Source organism: Entelurus aequoreus, linkage group LG20 (assembly GCF_033978785.1).
Source record: "Entelurus aequoreus isolate RoL-2023_Sb linkage group LG20, RoL_Eaeq_v1.1, whole genome shotgun sequence".
NCBI lineage: Eukaryota > Metazoa > Chordata > Actinopteri > Syngnathiformes > Syngnathidae > Entelurus > Entelurus aequoreus.
In genome coordinates, this window is record NC_084750.1 from 33,920,895 (window position 1) to 33,946,962 (window position 26,068).

Consider the following 26,068-nt stretch of genomic DNA (forward strand, 5'->3'; position numbering starts at 1 on the left):
GAGTAAATGAAACCAAATTTCTAGGTATAATAATTGATGATAAATTGAACTGGAAATCTCATGTAAAAAATATACAACATAAAGTTGCGAGAAACACGTCAATAATGAATAAAGCAAAACATGTTCTAGACCAAAAATCCCTTCATATTCTCTACTGCTCGCTAGTGTTACCATATCTGAGCTACTGTGTAGAAATATGGGGAAATAATTACAAAAGTACACTTCATTCATTAACGGTGTTACAAAAAAGATCAGTTAGAATAATACATAATGTTGGATATAGAGAACATACAAACCCTTTATTTATTGAATCAAAAATACTGAAATTCCACGACATAGTGAATTTGCAAACAGCTAAAATTATGCACAAAGAAAACTATAACCTGCTACCCAAGAATGTACAACAATTCTTCTCAAAAAAAGAGGAGAAATATAATCTTAGAGAAAAACATAATTTAAAACATTTGTTTGCACGTACAACACTTAAGACCTTCAGTATATCAGTATGTGGGATTAAATTATGGAATGGATTAAGCAAAGCAATCAAACAATGTACTAATATGATACACTTCAAGAAACTCTTCAAACTTAAAGTGTTTACAAAGTACAAAGAAGAAGAGCCATGACAAACATTCTCAATTTATTTCATTCATCCATTCATTCATTCTTAAAGTAATCTTACTTATCTCATCACATGAAATATGACTTACTTCACCAATTATTATTATCGAATTCTTACTATTATTTATTTATTTATTTTTATTGTGATTACTTATGGAGTTTATTGTGAATAAATTGTGAACAGGAAGTGGACAAAAAGTTTTGCAACTGCTATGTAGAGGAAAAGGGGTAGGATTAAATAAGCTCTGCTTCTTCCTACTCCTTTTCGAACATGTTGAAAAGAGAAACTGGAAATTGTGATGTATCATGTTGTATGCTTGCATGTTCGAAATAAACTCAAACTCAAACTCAAGCCACAACGACATCCTTGGCTCAGATCCCACATCAGGCCAAAGAAAAACTCAACCCAATGGGATACAATGGGAAACCTTGGTCGGGGTCGGGGGGCGGGGTTTGGTGGTAGCGGGGGTGTATATTGTAGCGTCCCGGAAGAGTTAGTGCTGCAAGGGGTTCTGGGTATTTGTTCTGTTGTGTTTATGTTGTGTTACGGTGCGGATGTTCACCCGAAATGTGTTTGTCATTCTTGTTTGGTGTGGGTTCACAGTGTGGCGTATATTTGTAACAGTGTTAAAGTTGTTTATACGGCCTCGCTCAGTGTGACCTGTATGGCTGTTGACCAAGTATGCATGCATTCACTTATGGGTGTGCAAAAGCCGCATACATTATGTGACTGGGCCGGCACGCTGTTTGTATGGAGGAAAAACGGACGTGGCAACAGGTTGTAGAGGACGCTAAAGACAGTGCCTTTAAGGCACGCCCCCAATATTGTGGTGCGGGTTGAATATTGGGAGAAATTCGGGAGAATGGTTGCCCCGGGAGATTTTCGGGAGGGGCACTGAAATTCGGGAGTCTCCCGGGAAAATCAGAAGGGTTGGCAAATATGAACTAAGGCAGTGATCCCCAATCTTTTTGTTAGTGTCCCACGGACCTGGGGGGGCCTGGTATTTTTTTATTTTTTTTATTTTTTTTGTCATAAAAAAATACAATCATGTGTGCTTACGGACTGTATCTATCCCTTGCAGACTGTATTGATCTATATTGATATATAATGTAGGAAACAGAATATTAATAACAGAAAGAAACAACCCTTTTGTGTGAATGAGTGTAAATGGGGGAGGGAGGTTTATTGGGTTGGTGCACTAATTGTAAGTGTTTCTTGTGTTTTTTATGTTGATCTAATTTTTAAAAAATTAAAAAAATCATTTTTTTATTTTTTTTTAAATGTATTTCTTGTGCGGCCCGGTACCAATCGATCCACGGACCGGTACCGGGCCACGGACCAGTGGTTGGGGACCACTGAACTAAGGTGTTGCTGTAGCTTGTTTACTTCTTATGCAGTCAGTCATGTGTTCAACTTCTTCACTTCTACTAGTGGTACTCAAATGGTGGCCCGCAAGTTCGGTTTAAAAAGCTTGTGAGAGACCCCCATTTTTGCAGAAGGTTCTTAAAGACGGCGGAAAGCCCCTGTAACTCGGACAAAACAATAATCAAATGTCTGCTGCAGAAGGACACCGGTTCTCCGGAATATAAAGTAAAGTTAAAGTACCAATGATTGTCACACACACACTAGGTGTGGCGAAATTATTCTCTGCATTTGACCCATCACTCTTGATCACCCCCTGGGAGGTGAAGGGAGCAGTGAGCAGTAGTGGTGGCCGCGCCCGGGAATCATTTTTGGTGATTTAACCCCCATTTCCAGCCCTTGATGCTGAGTGCCAAGCAGGGAGGCAATGGATCCCATTTTTATAGTATGACTCACAACCTACCGAGCTCAGGGCGGACACTCTAACCACTAGGCCACTGAGTTGGTTCATATACAAAATAAGACTAATAGTGAATGGGGAAGTCTGACCCTCGGGTCTTTAGCTTTCTGGAAATGTGGCCCTCAAAACATTTTAGGTAAATATTCCTGCTCCATAGGGTTATACTGTATTTGTAAAAGCCCGTAAAGAGATATGACTTTGTGTAAATGCTATCCACAATGGATTTTTGTTAGAAGACATTTAATATCTGTAGAGCCAGCATCAATAATGCAGACAGAGTGTGTGTGTGTGTGCTTTGAAAAATGCATGTTAACATTTACTGTAGATATATGTCCTAGCGTCACGCCTGTGTGTTGTGTCTCTGCAGGTATGACTACAAAGAGATGCTCCATAACTCCACCTTCTGCTTAGTGCCCCGAGGCAGAAGGCTGGGCTCCTTTCGCTTCCTCGAGGCCCTGCAGGTAAGCACTCTCTCACGCTGACATGCACAGAATGCTGTGAATTCATACCCACGAGCGACATTATTGACAATTTAAGAATGACTGAAAGAGATGAATGGTAATAGAAATTCCAACTATTGAAGGAGCACGTGGAAGGGAATAAGCGGTAGAAAATGGATGGATGGATGGATGGATGGATGGAGGAATATGAAATGTCTTAATTATCACATTTGTATTATTAACACTGAACGTTCAGATGTCCACTATGGTTGTACAGTATACCGGTATTAGTATAGTACCACAATACTAATTAATCATTTTCGGTACTATACTGCCTTTGAAAAGTACCGGTCCGCCACCCCCGCGCCCCTGTCGTCGTCATATTGTGTCATTGCTGGTTTACAAGTAGAGGAGCATGTTCGGCAGCGCACCATCACAGAGTACTTGCAAGCAGACACAGTGTGTAGACAGAAAAGGGAGAACGGACGCATTTTGGTTTAAAAACTAGCGATAAAGGTGAAGTTATAACACTGAAACGCCCTCAGGAAGAGATGCTTTGGGGGTGGTATGGGTTTTTTTGGTCATAAAAAAATACAATCATGTGTGCTTATCCCTGCAGACTGTATTGATTTATATTGATTAGGGCTGCAACAACTAATCAATAAAATCGATTAAAATCGATTATAAAAATAGTTGGCGATTAATTTAGCCATCGATTCGATGGATCTATGCTATGCTCATGCACAGAGGCTTTTTTTTTTTTTTTTTTTTTTTATTTTATTTTATTTTTTTTTTAATAAACCTTTATTTATAAACTGCAACGTTTACAAACAGCTGACAAACCATAATCAAAATAAGTATGGTGCCAGTATGCTGTTTTTTTTCCAATAAAATATTGGAAAGGATAGAAATGTAGTTTGTCTCTTTTATCCGACTATTAATCGATTAATCGAAGTAATAATCGACAGATTAATCGATTATCAAATTAATCGTTAGTTGCAGCCCTAATATTGATATATAATGTAGGAACCAGAAATATTAATAACAGAAAGAAGCAACCCTTTTGTGCGAATGAGTGTAAATGAGTGTAAATGGGGGAGGGAGGTTTTTTGGGTTGGTGCACTAATTGTAAGTGTATCTTGTGTTTTTTATGTTGATTTAATAAATAAAAAAATAAATAATTATTTTTTTTATTATTTTTTTTATTTCTTGTGCGGCCCGGTACCAATCGATCCACGGACCGGTACCGGGCCGCGGACCGGTGGTTGGGGACCACTGCTTTAAGACATGGCTAGCTAGCAAGTGGCTAAAGTCCAGCCCCAGTCGGCAGTGTTTGAGCTACTTCTAAATCACTAATCCTCGCCTTCATGGCGACAAATAAAGTACGTTTCTTACAAGTATCATCCCTGCAGGACGAGGAATAGCTAAACATGCTTCACTACACACCGTAGCTCACCGGCGTCAAAATGTAAACAAACGCCATTGGTGGATCTACACCTGACATCCGCTGTAATGATACCAAGTACAGTAGTGTATCTAGTCGACACTACTATGATTACATCGATATTTTTTGGCATCACAGCATCTTCTTCCGTTTTTTAAAAAATGTATATTATGTTTATAAACTGAGGAAATATGTCCCTGGACACATGAGGACTTTGAATATGACTAATGTATGATCCTGTAACTACTTGGTATCGGATTGATACCCAAATTTGTGGTATCATCCAAAACCAATGTAAAGTATCAAACAACAGAAGAATAAGTGATTATAACATTTTAACAGAAGTGTAGATATAACATGTTAAAAGAGAAAGTAAGTAGATATTAACAGTAAATGAACAAGTAGATTAATAATTAATTTCCCACCACTTGTCCTTAATAATGTTGACAAAAAAATAGAATGATAAATGATACAATATGTTACTGCATATGTCAGCAGCTAAATTAAGAGCCTTTGTTTGTTTACTTACTACTAAAAGACAAGTTGTCTAGTATGTTCACTATTTTATTTAAGGACAAACTTGCAATAATAAACATATGTTTGATGTACCGTAAGATTTTTTGTTAAAATAAAGCCAATAATGCAACTTTTTGTGGTCCCCTTTATTTAGAAAAGTATCGAAATAATTTTGGTACCGGTACCAGTACCAAAATATTGCTTTCAGGACAACACTAATGTACACTCATACATACAGTATAAACACAATGTCATCAAAAGGCCGCTCAATTAAACACAGAGAACATATAATAATAATGGATTAGATGTATATAGCGCTTTTCTATCAACTAGAGCAGGGGTGTCGAACTTGTTTTCATCGAGGGCCACGTCGCAGTCATGGCTGCCCTCAGGATGTAAGAATATAAAAGTATAATCGCTTCATTATATTATTGCCTATGCATTTGGTTAGTTGATTTTTGTACGTACAAATTGATGGATAACTTGCTTTGGAATCGTAAGTTAAAGTGACAAGCAGATATTTAAGTATTTATTGTTATTTTTACAAACTATCATACGGTATATAATAATTAGGGGTGCTAAAAAAAAGTTTTTTTCACATTCGAATCCCGATTTTTTTTGTAATTTTCAAAAATAAATTTTTTTTTTGGACAAATTAATTTACTTTTTTTTTTTTTAATGTAGGCAATCTCTATGCTTATTTGGTGCACGTATGTGTCATACGTCAACAATCAAAAGGAGGTTTTGCAACCTGTAAGCTGTTTTTTTAAGGTGTTGTTATTATTATACCAAAAAATACACTGCAAAAATCAGTTTGAATCGAGAATTGTGTTTAATAGAGTATCGATTATGAATCAAATCCTCACCCCAAGATTCGAAATGGAATGGCGAGGTGCCCAACGATTCACACCAATAAGAATTGAATATTTGTATATATATCAAAGTTTAAAACATATGAATTTTCATGTATTTTTTCTGTCAAAATGGAAACAATGAAAACATTTAGTAAGAAAGATGACGTATGCACATTATTCCCAGGCTTTCGTGGGCCACATTAAAATGACGTGTCGGGCCGGATCTGGCCTCCTCTTGTGAACTAAATACTCAAAGCGCTCACTGTAGGCATCTCTAACACGCGAAGTCCCAGAGAAGGGTCAATTGACATTTTTACCTAGAAAACACACAAGAGGGTCATTTGACCCCTAGTCCCCCCTGTGGACACTCCTTTTGTTATGAAAATGTGGCTGTTAGTGGCACACGGCAGGGGGCCACTTGAGCCTGTGTGGGGGAGGGGACCTTACAGCTCAAGCTTTAGTTCTGAGGTAGGTTGTGTGTGTTTTTGCAAGGATCAACAGAATGAAGGGATCAACACTCTGACATTTATTGTTAAAAAAAATACAAAACAAAACATATTTACAAAGAATGAAAAAGCAACTGTTTTCCCAGTTTTGGTGTGGAGGGTTGTTGCAGAAGCAATTGTTATTTTTGTGTGCCAAAAATAGTTTAAAAAAAAAAATTTACAAAGAAAAAAGCATATTTACAAAGAATGAAAAACCATGTCCATGTAAACGTGACTGACATACATTTGAGCAGTCACTCACAATCCTGGCACTGCCATTGCTCCTTTCGGCATTTCCCACATGTATAATTTTTCTGTCTACCTAGACAAACTGCCCCTAACAGCCTCATTACCATAACAAAATGAGTGATTAGTGTATTCGGGAAAAGCGTCGGGCCAAATGACCCCTCTCTGGGTCTTCTAGGTAGACAGAAAAATGCTGGGACTTCTAGTGCTAAACTGTGAAACATCCCACAGGTGAACAGGCTGATTGAGAATAGGTGGGTGCCATGATTGGGTATAAAAGCAGCGTCCATGAAATGCTCAGTCATTCACAAACAAGGATGCGGCGAGGGTCACCACTTTGTGAACAAATGCGTGAGCAAATTTTGAACAGTTTAAGAACAACATTTCTCAACCAGCTATTGCAAGGAATTTAGGGATTTCACCATCTACGGTCTGTAATATCATCAAAAGATTCAAAGAATCTGTAGAAATCACTGCACGTAAGCGGCAAGGCCGTGACCTTCGATCCCTCAGGCGGTACCGCATCAAAAAGCGACATCAGTGTGTAAAGGATATCACCACATGGGCTCAGGAACACTTCAGAAAACCCCTGTCAATAACTACAGTTGGTCACTACATCTTTAAGTGCAAGTTAAAACTCTACTATGCAAAGCGATAGCCATTTATCAACAACACCCAGAAACGCCGCCGGCTTCGCTGGGCCTGAATCTCATCTAAGATGGACTGATGCAAAGTGGAAAAGTGTTCTGTGGTCTGACGAGACCGCATTTCTGGAAACTGTGGACGTGGTGTCCTCCGGACCAAAGAGGAAAAGAACCGTCCAGACTGTTACATGCGCAAAGTTGAAAAGCCAGCATCTGTGATGGTATGGGGGTGTATTAGTGCCCAAGGCATGTAAAAACACTGGGACACAGCTGCGGTTAAGATCAGTCAAAAAAAGGACAAAAATCTGCCCCGATCCGATTCCATGATCGGAAACGATGCATCTCCGCTAAAAAGTAGCCATGTCCGATATCGGCTTTGTTGTCGATTTCCCAACACTTACCCGGTACTGATATCAGCTGCTCCCTCCAATTCCCTCCATTTAAAGCGAGTCGTTGGAAGAGGATTCGCAGGCTGTCTTGGAGTAGCAAAGCAATTCCTAACAGAGGTCAACTGTGAGCGTGTGTGTGTGTGTGTGTGTGTGTGTGTGTGTGTGTGTGTGTGTGTGTGTGTGTGTGTGTGTGTGTGTGTGTGTGTGTGTGTGTGTGTGTGTGTGTGTGTGTGTGTGTGTGTGTGTGTGTGTGTGTGTGTGTGTGTGTGTGTGTGTGTGTGTGTGGAGGAGAAAGCCGCAGAGCCCGAGGGCCAGTTGTGATGAAGCTGACACCTTTATGACCCAGGAGTGACAGGGCCGTCATTACATCAAAGTTCACCATGAGCATGCACACACACAAACAAACACACATGCACACACACTCACACCAGCTGTTCCCCTCAGCTCACCTCTACCTTCCTTCATCCCAGTGTTGCCAAAGGTCACATTCAGCCTCCTCTTTTTTTTCCCATATAATTTATGTGTCCTCTTTTATCTGACTTTTCCCCTTTCTGTTTTTTTTTTTGTTCCTCCTCCTGTAGACCTCTAAGCAAATTACTGGCCCATAACTAAAGTTTATCATTTGAAACTTAACACCTTTTGAACACAATGTGGTGAAAGCAGTTAATGTCAAGCAATTTTAGAGAGAAAGATATATATACACACTACCGTTCAAAAGTTTGGGGTCACATTGAAATGTCCTTATTTTTGAAGGAAAAGCACTGTACTTTTTAATGAAGATAACTTTAAACTAGTCTTAACTTTAAAGAAATACACTCTATACATTGCTAATGCGGTAAATGACTATTCTCGCTGCAAATGTCTGGTTTTTGGTGCAATATCTACATAGGTGTATAGAGGCCCATTTCCAGCAACTATCACTCCAGTGTTCTAATGGTACAATGTGTTTGCTCATTGGCTCAGAAGGCTAATTGATGATTAGAAAACCCTTGTGCAATCATGTTCACACATCTGAAAACAGTTTAGCTCGTTACAGAAGCTACAAAACAGACCTTCCTTAGAGCAGATTGAGTTTCTGGAGCATCACATTTGTGGGGTCAATTAAACGCTCAAAATGGCCAGAAAAAGAGAACTTTCATCTGAAACTCGACAGTCTATTCTTGTTCTTAGAAATGAAGGCTATTCCACAAAATTGTTTGGGTGACCCCAAACTTTTAAACGGTAGTGTGTATATATATTTATATATTTTAGAATGATTTTGTCCTTTTATCTACCAAGTGCGAGTGGTACTTCTGTTTCCGATCCAAAATGTCAAAGACCGAATCTTTAAAAAAAAATCCCCGTTAAGAATAATATCAAATCAAATCAATCTGTTCCAGACACTCCAAAATATTTATTTTATGAAAGAGAATATTAATAGTTCTAAAAAATAATGTGAAATACATATACCGTATTTTTCGGAGTATAAGTCAATCCGGGGTATAAGTCGCATTGGCCAAAAATGCATAATAAAGAAGGAAAAAAACATATATAAGTCGCACTGGAGTATAAGTCGCTTTTTTTGGGGAAATGTATTTGTTAAAACCCAACACCAAGAATAGACATTTGAAAGGCAATTTAAAATAAATAAAGAATAGTGAACAACAGGCTGAATAAGTGTACGTTATATGAGGCATAAATAACCAACTGAGAACGTGCCTGGTATGTTAACGTAACATATTATGGTAAGAGTCATTCAAATAACTATAACATATAGAACATGCTATACGTTTACCAAACAATCTGTCACTTCTAATCGCTAAATCCCATGAAATCTTATACGTCTAGTCTCTTACGTGAATGAGCGAAATAATATTATTTGATATTTTACGGTAATGTGTTAATAATTTCACACATAAGTCGCTCCTGAGTATAAGTCGCACCCCCGGCCAAACTATGAAAAAAATTGCGACTTATAGTCCGAAAAATATGGTACCATATTTTCCGAACCATAGGATTAAAAGGCGCACTGCCGATGAGCTGTGTCTATTCAGGTCTATTTTCATACAAAAGGCGCACCGGATTATAAGGCGCATTAAAGGAGTCATATTATTATCAGAATCAGAATCAGAATAGTTTTATTGCCATTGTTTGAGAACAGGTTCACAAACTAGGAATTTTTCTTGGTGCAATCGTGCAACATAAAACACATATAATACATATTTGGTAATAACGTACGTTTAATGCGCCGACAATCCATCAAGCGGTGCGGCTTCATAGCTTACCAAAGTCGTACTAAAAACATTTTGACAGATTTTTGAGCGCCGTGTGTAATGTTCTATATTCTCAATGGAACATTTAAAGTTTTGGTGTTGTTCACTGCCATCATATTGCAGTCTACACGTATCTCTTATGTATGACTGCCATCTACTGGTCACACTTATCATTACACCATGTACCAAATAAAATTGCTTCGAGGTCAGTAAGCACAACCAGAATGATTCCGTACATTAGGTGCACTGGGTTATAAGGCGCACTGTCGAGTTTTGAGAAAATGAAAGGATTTTAAGTGCTTTGCTACAAATTATTTCTTAAATTCAGTAATGTTCACTTTTAAAGTTGTTGATGTTGTTCTTATTTTTACTCATATATTATTTTTTTCGGGTTTAACTTAGTTTTTTATTCATTCCAATTTAAATGTTTTTATTTTGGTTTATTTTGGTTATTCTTTTTTAGGACTGCGGCTATCGATTATTTGTATAGTCAATCAACCTATCGATTAGTTTGTGTGTTTAGTCGAGTAAAACACACTTCATGTGTATTTTAAGTAAAATAGTTTAAATGAAGAAATAATTTCTGCATGCTTACTTCGTTCTCTGTTTCAAATAAATGCACATCATCAACATTGTATGCATTTTTTTGTAGTTACACTTCTTAAACAATTAATCAAAAATTAAAGCTTCTTTCTAATCAAATCAATCAATTAGTCGTGACAGCCCTATTCATGTTATCTACGTTTTTATGTCTTTGCGTATGTTTTAAGTCTCAATTTTATTTGTGGTGTTTTTAGATGTATTTTATTGTTTTTTGTTAGTTTTATGTGCCTTTTTTGTCTTTTATTCCTTATTCGGTACAGCACTTTGGTCCACTGGTTATTTTGTAAGGGCTCTCCAAATATAGTTGGATTGGAACACTTACGTTACACAGTGCGCTTGAATGCCTCATCGCGTAATGCCCAGAAAATACACAAAGAAAGAAAACAGACAAGTAGTTGTTCATTATTATTTGTGCTCTCTATGTACAAACACTTCTCACACACTTAATTAAGACGAATGAAGTATTTCCTTGGCCAAAATTGTCTTCAGTGTCTGAACGATCTGTTCTTCGCAGAGACTGAGTCACCAAGGCGTGACATCTTTTGTTTGGGCACCAGATTCCACGCAATGATGACGAGTTTGTTCAGTGCGATGTTTGGCCGTCCAATAATCGAGACGACATACAAAAAACTGGGGAAACTTTTCGCGAAAAAAAAAAGGCATTTTTCACATTGTTCCAGGAAATAGAATGTTATTTTGATCATGTTTTTTTTGGTTGTGCATTGGTCCTGTCCATGCAAGTCTAAACTAGGGTTGTACGGTATACCGGTACTAGTATAGTACCGCGATACTAATGAATCATATTCGGTACTATACCGCCTCTAAAAAGTACCGGTCCCCCCCCCTCCTTTTTTTTTAACGGGCATGACGGCACATAATGACATTGCTGGTTTTACGAGCAGACGAGCATGTTCGGCAGCGCACAATCACCGAGTACTTACAAGCAGACACAGTGTGTAGACAGAAAAGGGAGAACAGACAGATTTTGGCTTGAAAACTAACGATAAAGGTGAAGTTATAACACTGAAACACCCTCAGGAAGAGGTGCTTTAAAACATGGCTAGCTAGCTAGCGGCTAACGTCCATCCTCGCCTCCATGGCAACAAATAAAGTATGTTTCTTACAAGTATCATCCCTGCAGTACGAGGAATAGCTAAACATGCTTCACTACACACCGTAGTCGCAATGTAAACAAACGCCATTGGTGGAACTACACCTGACATCCACTGTAATTATACCAAGTACAGGAGCGTATCTAGTCAATACTACTATGATTACATCCATATTTTTTAGCATCAATCTTTTTTCGTTTTTTTAAATGTATATTATGTCTACAAACTCAGGAAATATGTCCCTGGACATATGAGGACTTAAATTATGACCAATGTATGATCCTGTAACTATTTGGTATCGGATTGATACCCAAATTTGTGGTATCATCCAAAACTAATGTAAAGCATCCAAACAACAGAAGAATAAGTGATTCTTAGATAGAACATTTTAAAACAGAAAATAAACAGATATTAACAGTAAATGAACAAGTACATTAATAATTCATTTTCTACCACTTGTCCTTAATAATTTTGACAAAATAATAGAATGGAAAATGACACAATACAGTACTTACTACTAAAAGACAAGTTGTCTCGTATATATTTAAGGACAAAATTGCAATAAGATCAATAAAGTTTGTCTATGTCTAAGAAACATATGTTTAATGTACTGTAAGATTTGTTGTTAAAATAAAGCCAATAATGCTATTGTTTGTGGTCTCCTTTATTTAGAAAAGTATCGAAATACATTTTGGTACCGGTACCAGTACCAAAATATTGGTATCGGGACAACCCTAGTCTAAAATCTTGCATTATATTTATTGAACCGGAGAGTGTCCTTCTTGCCAGCATAGAGACAAGCAAGCCAAAAAGGATACAATCAACTAATTGTACAACATGTTATGATTTTGGCTTTGATGTTAGGCTCGTTGTTTGTGGTAATTTATGCTGCACTTAAATTATTTATGAGCTGGGGTTGACGGAGATACTTGTTTGTGCGGCTTCACAAGGAAAGCAATCTGCCTCAGTGTTGTCACAACGCACACAGCGTTTTGCAGAAACGGTGGCTGACCACAATGTGGTCTGACAGTTATGACACTTTTTCAACTTTTGTTCAACTTTTGTTTAACATTAAATGATTGTATCACCAATATTACATTATTTTTCCATTTATTCCTACAGTTTATTATGGGCTGTATCTGATTCAAACTAAGTATGCTAGATAGCTGTGTCCGTTCACTAATTGATTTTGCACTTTTTTTTTGCAGTAAATTGAAAATCTAATTGAATCGTTTATTTTTGCTCCGGTTTGACAAACTTTTTTTCCACAGTCAACTATTCATATTCGTCTCACTATGTCTGCATTTTTTTTTCAGTTGGCTGCACTAATTCACATTTTCATATTAACGAAGGGACCAATTACTCTGCTGAGTTTGGAAATGAGTCCTCATATTGAACTCTCTGTGGATTAATAACCCCCGTCTAAAAGCTTGGTGGTAGCAGAGTTTATTTTGCCTGCTGCTAAAATGCATCACATGGACTGAAATTTCACCAACATGTTCTCTGTATGAATTTTGTTGCTCCTGAAAATGAATATGTCAGTTATTTCTCATAATATCTGTTAGTTTTTGAGTAATCTTAGACCAGGGGTGTCTAACTCATTTGAGCTCAGGGGCCGCACGGAGGAAAATCTGTGCACACGCGGGCCGGGCTTTTAAAATCACGGCATTAAAAGTACAAAAATAAAGACAACTTCAGATTGTTTTCTTTGTCTTACTTTGGCCAAAAATAAAAGAAACGCATTCTAAAAATATTACAATAAAAATACAGAAAAAAATATAGATCCATGAAGGAAAGAAAAAAGTGAATGAATGTTTATAACTGAATATATTTACATATGCATAAAAATGTGTTTTCTTTTTGTATTATTTTTTTTTAATGAATTAAGTAACGTTTATGACAACCTTTTTCCAAAACACGATATAGAATGTGAGATATAACAGGATAATGCATACATTTATCATTTGTTTTCAAAACGCTTACAAAAAAGTGGGACCACAACAATTTACTGTGAGACCCCATTTTTATGACTTGATGAGGTACCTGGGACGCCATTTTGAAAATTCCTAGCGCCAACACTGATGCGTGCAAAACAGCAGCAGGCGGCTGTGGCCTGCGGGCCGGTTATAATACTAATCAAATATCATCCCGGGGGCCTTAGATAATTCATTCGCGGGCCTTGACTTTGACACCCCTGCCATAGACTGTACTTGGAACACCCTTTTTCCATCGCCAGACTCGATATGCCGCCCCCTCTTTGTGTGACGTCCTCTACAGAAGTGGAGCCCATTTACCCGCATAAAGAGTGGGAATAAAAGCATGTAAAACTCTTATTTGGATCACACAGTTGCGTGTTTTGTCGTGTTAGTCCATGATTTTTTCAAAACTGATACAATTATGGTTATTATGAGCAAAAAAAGAAACTCATTGAATTAGGTCCTGACGTTGAGCAACTCAGACCTAGCGTAGGAACAACATGCGTTTTGACAATGTTTTATCAATGTTGGGTTGTGACGTTGATTTGACCATTGAATTGTGGTCATTTCCCAACCAAAATTCGACAACACAAATACGAAGTTGAAACAACATGCTTTTTGATGATGTTTATTCAATGTCAGGTTGTGATGTTGATTTGACCATTGAATTGTGGTCATTTCCCAACCAATATTCTACAACACAAATACAATGTTGAAACAACATGCTTTTTGAAGACATGTATTCAATGTCAGGTTGTGACGTTGATTTGACCATTGAATTGTGGTCATTTCCCAACCAATATTGTACAACACGAATACAACATTGAAACAACATGCTTTTTGAAGACATTTAATCAATGTTGGGTTCTGATGTTGATTTGACCATTGAATTGTGGTCATTTCCCAACTGTCAGGTTCAAACACTGATGACATCTATTAAACAAGACAAGAAGCAAGGAATTAAACAGAGACAGAATTACATTTGGCTCAATGAGGAGAAACCCGTACACCTGTACCCTTGTATAGGGTCACCACACTCTGACGAAAGATTGTACGCCTCCTCTTTTATTTGGACTTTCCCTGATTACATGGCAACAGCTGTTTCTAAGGGAGGGGGTTGTAAACAGCCACTGCCTTTGGTTACAAAACAGTTCAAAGAAAAGGTCATAAAACAGTTCAAAGAAAAGGTCCCTGGAGCTTGGGCCGGTCCTGTTTCCTCTCCACTTTATAGATCTCGGGTCAAGACAAAATCTTTCTGTGGATTACAATACATCAAAGAAACCGACGCCTTCATGTTGCTTCCCATCCTACACAGTGGAGTTTTACAAGCCTTTTGATTGGTAGGATCAAAGACGGCTTTTGTCTTCTCGCCGGGAACTCATGGAAACACAAAGTTTTGTGATAACTTAGATACAATTATTCTGACACCAACCAATATTTTACAACACAAATACAACATTGAAACAACGTGTTTTTAAGGACATTTAGTCAATGTTGGGTTCTGACGTTGATTTAACCATTGAATTGTGGTCATTTCCCAACCGATATTTTACAACACGAATACAACGTTGAAACAACATGCTTTTTGACGACATGTATTCAATGTCAGGTTGTGACGTTGATTTGACCATTGAATTGTGGTCATTTCCCAACCAACAACGTGGATCCTACGTTAGACATCAACGTTGTCTAGTATGTTCACTATTTTATTTAAGGACAAAATTGTTCTTCGATTGAAATAAGAAACATATATTTACCGTAAGATTTTTTGTTAAAATAAAGCCAATAATGGCCATTTTTGTGGTCCCCTTTATATATAAAAGTATCGTAATACATTTTGCTGCCAGTACCGGTACCAAAATATTGGTATCGGGACCACCCTATTACCGTATTTTTCGGAGTATAAGTCGCACCGGAGTATAAGTCGCACCTGCCGAAAATGCATAATAAAGAAGAAAAAAAAACATACACTACCATTCAAAAGTTTGGGGTCACATTGAAATGTCCTTATTTTTGAAGGAAAAGCACTGTACTTTTTAATGAAGATAACTTTAAACTAGTCTTAACTTTAAAGAAATACACTCTATACATTGCTAATGTGGTAAATGACTATTCTAGCTGCAAATGTCTGGTTTTTGGTGCAATATCTACATAGGTGTATAGAGGCCCATTTCCAGCAACTATCACTCCAGTGTTCTAATGGTACAATGTGTTTGGTCATTGGCTCAGAAGGCTAATTGATGATTATAAAACCCTTGTGCAATCATGTTCACACATCTGAAAACAGTTTAGCTCGTTACAGAAGCTACAAAACCGACCTTCCTTAGAGCAGATTGAGTTTCTGGAGCATCACATTTGTGGGGTCAATTAAACGCTCAAAATGGCCAGAAAAAGAGAACTTTCATCTGAAACTCGACAGTCTATTCTTGTTCTTAGAAATGAAGGCTATTCCACAAAATTGTTTGGGTGACCCCAAACTTTTAAACGGTAGTGTATATAAGTCACACTGGAGTATAAGTCGCATTTTTTGGGGAAATGTATTTGATAAAACCCAACACCAACAATAGACATTTGAAAGGCAATTTAAAATAAATAAAGAATAGTGAACAACAGGCTGAATAAGTGTACGTTATATGAGGCATAAATAACCAACTGAGAACGTGCCTGGTATGTTAACGTAACATATTATGGTAAGAGTCATTCAAATATAGAACATACTATACGTTTACCAAACAATCTGTCACTCCTAATCGCTAAATCCGATGAAATCTTGTACATCTAGTCTCTTACGTGAATGAGCTAAATAATATTATTTGATATTTTACGGTAATGTGTTAATAATTTCACACATAAGTCGCTCCTGAGTATAAGTCGCACCCCCGGCCAAACTATGAAAAAAACTGTGACTTATAGTCCGAAAAATACGGTATATACCAGTGGTCCCCAACCACCGGATTGGTACCGGGCCGCACAAGAAATTTAAAAAAAATTTTTAAAAATGTTTTTATTTTTTAAATTTTTTGTAGTTAAATCAACATAAAAAACACAATATATACATTATATATCAATATAGATCAATACAGTCTGCAGGGATACAGTCCTAAGCACACATGATTGTATTTCTTTATGACCGTGGGACAAATTTTCAAGCATTGACCGGTCCGCAGCTACAAAAAGGTTGGGGACCACTGTTATATACTATTAACACCAACCAAGAGTAAAAGTGGAGGAAAATATGGAGTTTGCCGCAGCTACAACCATTTCTGTTTCCAGTAGCAACACAACAGCCGTTTTCTTTCTATACTCGCAAGCTGTCTCCACAGTCGTGCACACAACATTAATTCCCCTCCAGAGATCACATATTGACCCAGCAACAAAACCTGGATCTGTAAACTACTGTTTGTTAACCTGCTCCACAGATGACATTTATCAGGTGGGGATGTGTGGATGTTGTCTTTAAAGCCTGTTCTGTAGTCCCCATGTGGCCAAGGAATCATGCCATACAGCTGTAGACACAGACAAACACGGCGTTCTATTGTTTATACTCTCCACGAGCATCACATGAGGCACTCTTACAGGGAATGGATATCAACTGATGTACGTCACCCATAGGCGGGGATTGACGGCAACTTTCATTCTTTTACATACGTTTTGAAAAAATCAATCCTGGCGTGTTTGCTCCGTTTCACATAATAAAAGAGTCACAAATCAAATTGTCTATAATTAACAAAATCTAACCAAGGCTTTATCGTGCCCGATAATAAACTAATGACACAATCATCTTGACTTTGAACACACTGCACACGAACGAATGAAGGGCATACTTACTCAACCGCCATACATGTCACACTAAGGGTGGCAGTATGAACAATGCCAACACTGTCATAAATATGTGCCATATAGTGAGACCACACTAAACAACACTGTCATAAACATGTGCCATGTAGTGAAACCACACTAAACAGCAACAACAAACACATTTTGGAAGAATATTTGCACCGCAACACAATATAAATACTACAGAACAAATTCCCAGAATTCCCTGCAGCACCAACTCTTCCGGGACGCTACAATACAAACAAATGCCATTGGTGGATCTACACCTTACATCCACTGTAATGGTACAATAGCGTATCTAGTCGATACTACTCTGATTACATCGATATTTTTTTAACGTCACAAAATCTTCTTTCGTTTTTTAAAAATATATATTATGTTTAAATCACTAATCCTCACCTCCATGGCGACAAATAAAGTGAGTTTCTTACAAGTATCATCCCTGCAGGACGAGGAATAGCTAAACATGCTTCACTACACACCGTAGGAGGATGCAATAGCTCATCGGCGTCACAATGTAAACAAATGCCATGGGTGGATCTACACCTGACATCCACTGTAATGATACCAAGGACAGGAGCGTATCTAGTCGATACTACTATGCATACTTGCCAACCTTGAGACCTCCGAATTCGGGAGATTTGGGGGGGGGTTGAGGTGGTCGGGGTGGGCGGGGGCGGGGTTAAGGGGGGAGGAGTATATTTATAGCTAGAATTCACTGAAATTAAAGTATTTCTTATATACACTACCGTTCAAAAGTTTGGGGTCACATTGAAATGTCCTTATTTTTGAAAGAAAAGCACTGTACTTTTCAATGAGGATAACTTTAAACTAGTCTTAACTTTAAAAAAATACACTCTATACATTGCTAATGTGGTAAATGACTATTCTAGCTGCAAATGTCTGGTTTTTGGTGCAATATCTACATAGGTGTATAGAGGCCCATTTCCAGCAACTATCACTCCAGTGTTCTAATGGTACAATGTGTTTGCTCATTGGCTCAGAAGGCTAATTGATGATTAGAAAACCCTTGTGCAATCATGTTCACACATCTGAAAACAGTTTAGCTCGTTACAGAAGCTACAAAACTGACCTTCCTTTGAGCAGATTGAGTTTTTGGAGCATCACATTTGTGGGGTCAATTAAACGCTCAAAATGGCCAGAAAAAGAGAACTTTCATCTGAAACTCGACAGTCTATTCTTGTTCTTAGAAATGAAGGCTATTCCACAAAATGGTTTGGGTGACCCCAAACTTTTGAACGGTAGTGTATATATATATATATAAATAAAATAAATACTTGACTTTCAGTGAATTCTAGCTATATATATAGATATGTATTTTATTATATATATGTATATATATTAGGGGTGTGGGAAAAAATAGATTCGAATTCGAATCGCGATTCTCACGTTGTGCGATTCAGAATCGATTCTCATTTTTTAAAAATCAAATTTTTTGGGGGATTTTTTTTTAAATTGTATTATTTATTTTTGTATTAATCAAGCCAACAAAACAGTACACAGCAATACCATAACAATGCAATCCAATTCCAAAACTAAACTCGACACAGAACAAACCAAAAGTAGTGAAACAAAAATGAATATTATCAACAACAGTATCAATATTAGTTACAATTTCAACATAGCTGTGATTAAAAATCCCTCATTGACATTATCATTAGACATTTATAAAAATTAAAAAAAAGAACAATAGTGTCACAGTGGCTTACACTTGCATCGCATCTCATAAGCTTGACAACACACTGTGTCCAATATATGTATGATCCTGTAACTACTTGGTATCCTATAGATACCCAAATTTGTGGTGTCATCCAAAACTAATGTTAAGTATCAAACAACAGAAGAATAAGTGATTATTACATTTTAACAGAAGTGTAGATAGAACATGTTAAAAGAGAACGTAAGCAGATATTAACAATAAATGAACAAGTGGATTAATAATCAATTTTTACAGCTTGTCCTTTATAATTTATACAAAATAATAGAATGGAAAATGACACAATATGTTACTGCATATATCAGCAGACTAATTAGGAGCCTTTGTTTGCTTACTTACTACTAAAAGACAAGTTGTCTAGTATGTTCACTATTTTATTTAAGGACAAAATTGCAATAAGAAACATGTGTTTAATGTACCGTAAGATTTTGGTTAAAATAAAGCCAATAATGACATTTTTTGTGGTCCCCTTTATTTAGAAAAGTACCGAAAAGTAGGGCTGGGCGATATGACTAAAAAATGTATCACGATATAAGTGTTTTATATCAGTCGATATCGATAATTATTGATAAAAAAAATAAATAAACCTATTCTAAATGAAGACCAGGAGAAAAAAGGCTGAATTTATGTTAGGGTGTGGTGATGTGGATCCCAAGGATGCAGAGACGAGTTTGGGTTTACAATTGTTCTTCCTCTTTATTTGGCGGAAGCACAAGGTAGCAAAAAACAATGGCGATGGTGGAAAACACAACACACCATGTAACAAACTACTGAGAGAAAAAAACACAAAACTAAAAGCGCTAGACAAGGCTAGGAAAAATATACTTCATGAGAGAAGTGATAAAACAAGGTACCAAAATAAAACGCTAGACAAGGCTAGGATAGTACGGGCCAACCTGAGGTGAAAGGTTCGCGACTTAGTGAGTCCTCTTGCACGACCAACCGTTTGGTAGCAATGGCAAAGTTCCGGCGCTCACCGGCCGTCAGCAGCCAGTTAAAATAGGCTGCTGCTAATCAAGCTCAGGTGTGTGCTGCTGCCTTGCGTCAGCTGCACTCCATACTGTGGATGAGAGAGAGAGTGAACATGGTGCAGACAATAGAAATAGGCAAGGACATTTACAGATTACCACAGTACCCCCCCCTCAACGGACGCCTCCTGGCGGCCTACCTGGCTTGTCTGGGAATCGAACGTAAAAGTCCTTGATCAAGTCCTTGTCAATTATAAGCGATCTAGAAATCCATGACCGTTCCTCTGGGCCGTACCCCTCCCAGTCCACCAGGTATTGAAAACCCCTTCCCCTTCTTCTCACCTCCAAGATGGTGTTTACAGTAAATGCTGGGTGACCATCAACCAGCCTGGGTGGAGGAGGCGGTACCTCCGGAGGACTGAGTGGGCTGGATGAGACAGGCTTGATGCGGGAAACGTGAAAAACAGGATGGCACTTGAGAGATCTAGGGAGATGGAGCTTGACTGCAACACGATTGATGATCTTGGCAATGGGGAATGGTCCAATGAACCTGGGAGCCAGTTTCCTAGATTCGGTGGCCAATGGTAGGTCCCGAGACGATAACCAGACCTTCTGTCCCAACTGGTAGTGTGGGGCTGGTGTGCGATGTCGGTTGGCTAAGACCTGGTTCCTGGCCGATGTTCTTTTTAACGCAGCCCTGGTGTTGCGCCAAGCCTGGTGAGCCCGACGCAGGCGTGCCGTTACGGATGGTACGTCGGCATTGGGTTGGGTAGAAGGAAAAACTGGGGGTTGGAAACCATAGGCGACGTGAAATGGAGACAGACCGGTGGCGGAGCTAATGAGAGAGTTGTGAGCGTATTCTATCCATGGGAGATTTTCAGACCAGGTTGCGGGTTGCTGATGACAAGTGCACCGGATGGCCGCCTCCAGGTCTTGGTTGGTCCGCTCGGTCTGTCCATTGCTCTGAGGGTGGTAGCCGGAGGATAGGCTAGGGGAGGCCCCCAGAGACTTGCAGAATGCTCTCCAGACGGCCGAGGAGAACTGTGGCCCTCTGTCGGATACAACATCAGTGGGGATGCCGTGCAGCCGGAAAGCGTGGAGCACTAATAATTGGGCTGTTTCAAGAGCAGACGGCAGCTTGGGGAGGGCTACGAAATGGGCCATCTTCGAGAACCGGTCCACAATGGTCAAAATGGTGTCGCTTCCCTCAGAGGGGGGCAGTCCTGTGACAAAATCCACAGCTATGTGTGACCACGGGCGGGAGGGGATGGGTAATGGGTGTAGAAGTCCTGCTGGGGCCTGGTGGGATGCCTTGTTCCGGGAGCAGACCCGACATGCTGCCACAAACGCCTTCGTATCTGCCAGAATGGATGGCCACCAAAAACGCTGGGAGAGGATAAAACTGGTGCGACGAATGCCTGGATGGCAAGCGATCTTCGACCCATGTGCCCAATCCAGAACGCTGGAACGGAGCCGAGGAACCACAAACAGCCGACCTGGTGGGCAGCCCCGCGGAGATGTGTCCGACTTCAGGGCCTCCAAGACCTGCCGCTCGATGTCCCACTGGAGTCCCCCAATGAAGTGGGTATGGGGAACAATAGGTTCAGGTGAGGAATCTTCCAAGGACGAAGAGTAGACACGGGACAGGGCATCGGGCTTCCCATTCTGAGAACCAGGTCGGAAAGTGATGATAAAGTTAAAACGGGTCAGAAATAGTGCCCACCTGGCCTGGCGAGGGTTCAGTCTCTGTGCGGTCCTTAAGTAGGACAGGTTCTTGTGGTCCGTGTAGACGATGAATGGTAGCTCCGCCCCTTCCAGCCAGTGTCTCCACTCCTGAAGGGCCAAGATGACCGCCAGAAGCTCCCTGTTGCCAATGTCATAATTCTTCTCGGCAGGGGATAGGCGGCGAGAGAAGAAAGCACAGGGGTGCAACTTCTGGTCGCTGGTAGATTGCTGGGAGAGTACGGCCCCTACACCTGAATCATAAGCGTCCACTTCAACAAAAAATTGGAGAGAACGGTCAGGGTAACAAAGCACAGGAGCCGAAGTAAACAATCTCTTTAGCCTTAGGAACGCGGAATTAGCATCGGGTGTCCATTCAAACAGAACCTTAGTAGAAGTTAGCCTCGTAAGTGGCTCAGCGACGCGACTAAAATTGCGAATAAATCGCCGATAAAAATTAGAGAAGCCCAAGAATCTCTGGAGGTGCTTCTTGGACACCGGAGTGGGCCAGTCTACTACTGCTTTGACCTTAGCAGGGTCCGGTCTGAGTCTACCCTCCTCAATGATAAATCCTAAGAAGGGTATGGAAGATGAGTGAAACTCGCATTTTTCTGCCTTGACGAACAGTTTATTTTCGAGCAAACGTTGAAGGACTAACCGAACCTGCTGCACATGTTCGTCAAATGTCGAAGAATAAATTAATATGTCGTCCAGGTAAACGAAGAGAAACCGCCCTGTCATGTCCCGAAAAATATCATTAATGAAGCCCTGAAAAACGCCAGGTGCATTTGTAAGTCCAAACGGCATGACAAGATACTCAAAATGTCCGAGAGGAGTGTTGAATGCGGTCTTCCATTCATCCCCCTCTCGGATGCGAACTAGATGGTACGCGTTACGTAGATCGAGTTTAGTAAAAAACCTTGCGGACTGTAAGGGAGTAAATGCAGAATCAAGGAGAGGAAGAGGATACTTATTCTTGACAGTAATCAGATTAAGAGCGCGGTAGTCTATACAAGGCCGTAGGGACTTGTCCTTCTTTTCGACAAAAAAAAATCCGGCGGCTACTGGTGCGGTCGAGGGGCGAATGAGGCCCGCAGCTATTGAAGTGTTTATGTATTCCTCTAGTGCTTTGAGTTCGGTGTTCGACACCTTGTACAAACGGGTCGATGGTAAAGCCGCTCCGGCTAGCAAATCGATACCGCAATCGTAGGGTCGGTGGGGGGGAAGTGAGAGTGCTCTATCTTTGCTAAACACCGCTCTTAAGTCATGGTAGTTTGTGGGCACGTTTGTCAAGTCTATGTTCTCTACAACGGTGGTAGGTGGCGGTGTGTGAGATCCCGCTGCGGAACGGAGACAATGTAGGTGGCAGGTAACACTCCAATTAATAATGGCCGAACGAGGCCAGTCTATGCTCGGGTTATGCTTCTGTAACCAGGTTAACCCAAGAATGATGGGCGCGGACCGTGAAGGCACAATCAAAAAAATTATTTTCTCACAATGATTTCCAGACAAGCGCAGGTTGAGTGGGAGTGTCTGGTGGGTTATGCTGGCTAATAGGCGCCCATCTAGAGAATACACCCTCTTGGGTACATACAGTTTTACAACAGGAATCTTATGGAGTCTCATGAACTCAAAATCCAAAAAGTTATCATCTGCTCCCGAGTCAATGAGAGCGCAAATGTCTATTTGTTGGTTAGGCCAAGAAAGAGTACCTTTTAGCTGCATTCTGCCTGCGGCCAATGAAGGAGAACGGCGACCTCTGGTGGACGTGTCCTCTGGCGAGTGAGGGCGCGCTCGTGGCCGTGCGGCGGGTCGCGGCAGTTCCTTGCAGCGGGAGATGAGGTGATCAGCGCCTCCACAGTATAGGCAGAGTTGGAGGCGAAAACGGCGTTCCCTCTCGGCGGTGGTGAGTCGACGGCCTCCCAGTTGCATTGGCTCGTCTATCTGCCATGAAGGAGAGGTGTCTTCGGGGACGAGTTGCTCCGTCTTGCAGATGGCGGGTCTAGCAGGCGCTGATTGGCTGCTAGGTGGGGCTTGTCTTCCCCGTCGATCCCTCCTCTCCTCTAGTAGGCGGAAGTCGATTTGCACCGCCAGCTCAATTAGATCATCCAGGTTCGTCGGGAGTGACAGCGGGATCATCATATGACGAATTTCGTCCGCGAGACCCAGGAAGAAGGCGTCCAACAACGCCGAGGGACCCCAGTCACAGTCGGCCGCCATGGTGCGGAACTCGATCGCGTAATCCGCGACCCGTCGTGAACCCTGTTGCAGCCGGAAAAGGGATCTCGCTGCCTCTCTACCTGGGAGTCGTCGTTGGAATATTTGCTTCAAGGACTTGGAAAAGTTCGCGTATGTGGAGCTGGAGGTGGTCTGACGGTTCCATTCGGCAGTCGCCCAGGTGCCAGCGCGGCCAGACAGGTGAGAGATCACAAACGCTACTTTAGCCCGCTCAGAGGTGAAAGCGGACGCGTTTAGCTCAAAATGGAGTTCACACTGCGTCAGGAATTGTCTTACGTCTTCCTTTTCCCCGGAAAAACGTTCGGGTCGGGAAAGCCGTATATTGCTAGTACTAGCGGGTTGTGTAGGCTGGGTGGATGCCTGGTCAGGCACGGTGGTCGAGGTGGGTACGACGGTGGCTAACAGCATGTTGATTCGCTCCAACATGGCGTCTTGGCGCTCCGACATCCCCTGTAGACCTCGGCTCAGGTGGTCAAGCTGGTCCCCCTGCTGGTTGATCCTTTGAGCCTGGCCTTGCAATGCTCTATTCAAGGAGTCTGTCTCTGCGGGTTCCATCGTTTTGGCCGGAACTTTCTGTTAGGGTGTGGTGATGTGGATCCCAAGGATGCAGAGACGAGTTTGGGTTTACAATTGTTCTTCCTCTTTATTTGGCGGAAGCACAAGGTAGCAAAAAACAATGGCGATGGTGGAAAACACAACACACCATGTAACAAACTACTGAGAGAAAAAAACACAAAACTAAAAGCGCTAGACAAGGCTAGGAAAAATATACTTCATGAGAGAAGTGATAAAACAAGGTACCAAAATAAAACGCTAGACAAGGCTAGGATAGTACGGGCCAACCTGAGGTGAAAGGTTCGCGACTTAGTGAGTCCTCTTGCACGACCAACCGTTTGGTAGCAATGGCAAAGTTCCGGCGCTCACCGGCCGTCAGCAGCCAGTTAAAATAGGCTGCTGCTAATCAAGCTCAGGTGTGTGCTGCTGCCTTGCGTCAGCTGCACTCCATACTGTGGATGAGAGAGAGAGTGAACATGGTGCAGACAATAGAAATAGGCAAGGACATTTACAGATTACCACAATTTAAATACTTTTATTTTAAATATAACCTTTAACCTTTAGAACGAGGTCAGCAATATGAAACACAGTCAAATAAATGAAAATACTGGTCAATGTGCAAATATTGACATTAAATAAATGCTTAATCCAACAAAATGTGCAAAGTATTGTAATTAAGAAATGAGTAGTGTACAACTCAGGCTTTAAAGCCATATTGGTAACAATATATGCAAATAAATAACAGTCACATTAAGCAAGCAGAAACAAACATGTCTTACAGAATATTGTAAACATCGGAATAAACTTGCGTCGGAACATCTGTGACAAAACAAACCTGTTACCCTCTTCAGTCATTTATGGAAAAATCAAACCAACTTCAGTATCTCCTTTTCCACGGATTCCCTGCACATTGTGTAAAGCTTAGGAATAGCTGTCTTGGAAAAGTGCTTTCGGCCAGGTAGAACATAACGGGGGTCGAGCACGTGTATGAGATTCTTGTACCCAGACTTCTCAACTTTGCTGAGCGGTAGCATGTGCTTCGCTAATTGATACACCACTGCATCCGTTATTTCTTTATAACGTTTTGAATTTTTGTCGTATGGCACCGCTGCCGAGTAATACTGTCTGCGGCAACAACAGACCACCATCGAGACGATGGTGGTCTGTTGTTGCCGCTTCGGTGCTGTTCCACTTGCACCGGCTGATGTAGATGGTTGTGGCTGTTTGATACTGCTGTACTCCAGCGGGTGAGAGCGGCTCAGGTGGTAAAATAAGTTTGTCGTGTTCCCAGACTTGGTCGGGACGACGACCTTGCAAAGTTTGCAGAAAGTATTACTCTGATTCGTATCGGATTTTTAAAAATCCAAAATACTACCAAACTGGTGACGTGACGTTTCCTTTTTTATTTACAATTTCCTCTCGTGCTGCCGCACTCATATTCCCGTTTCGTTTCACTCCTCGTCGTCAGCTAGCCGTTGTTGCTTTTTTTTTTTTCCCAGTTAGCATTTCCCAGAATGCCTTGCGGTTCAGGCTCTGCCTTTCTTCCTATTTTTTTCTAACAGAACTCAAGTGAAATCATCGAACGTTCTATCGACCCCATTTTCT

The 26,068-nt window shown here is 40.4% G+C and overlaps 1 protein-coding gene across 1 annotated transcript in view; it reads left to right on the plus strand.

Moving 5' to 3' along the window:
- The window catches only part of ext1b (exostosin glycosyltransferase 1b), a 380,067-nt gene that overhangs the window by 274,521 nt on the left and 79,478 nt on the right, over positions 1-26,068 (plus strand). Inside the window, exon 2 of the mRNA XM_062029979.1 lies at positions 2,812-2,905. Within this exon, the coding sequence (XP_061885963.1) occupies positions 2,812-2,905 (94 nt within the window). The remainder of the gene's footprint in view (positions 1-2,811; positions 2,906-26,068) is intronic.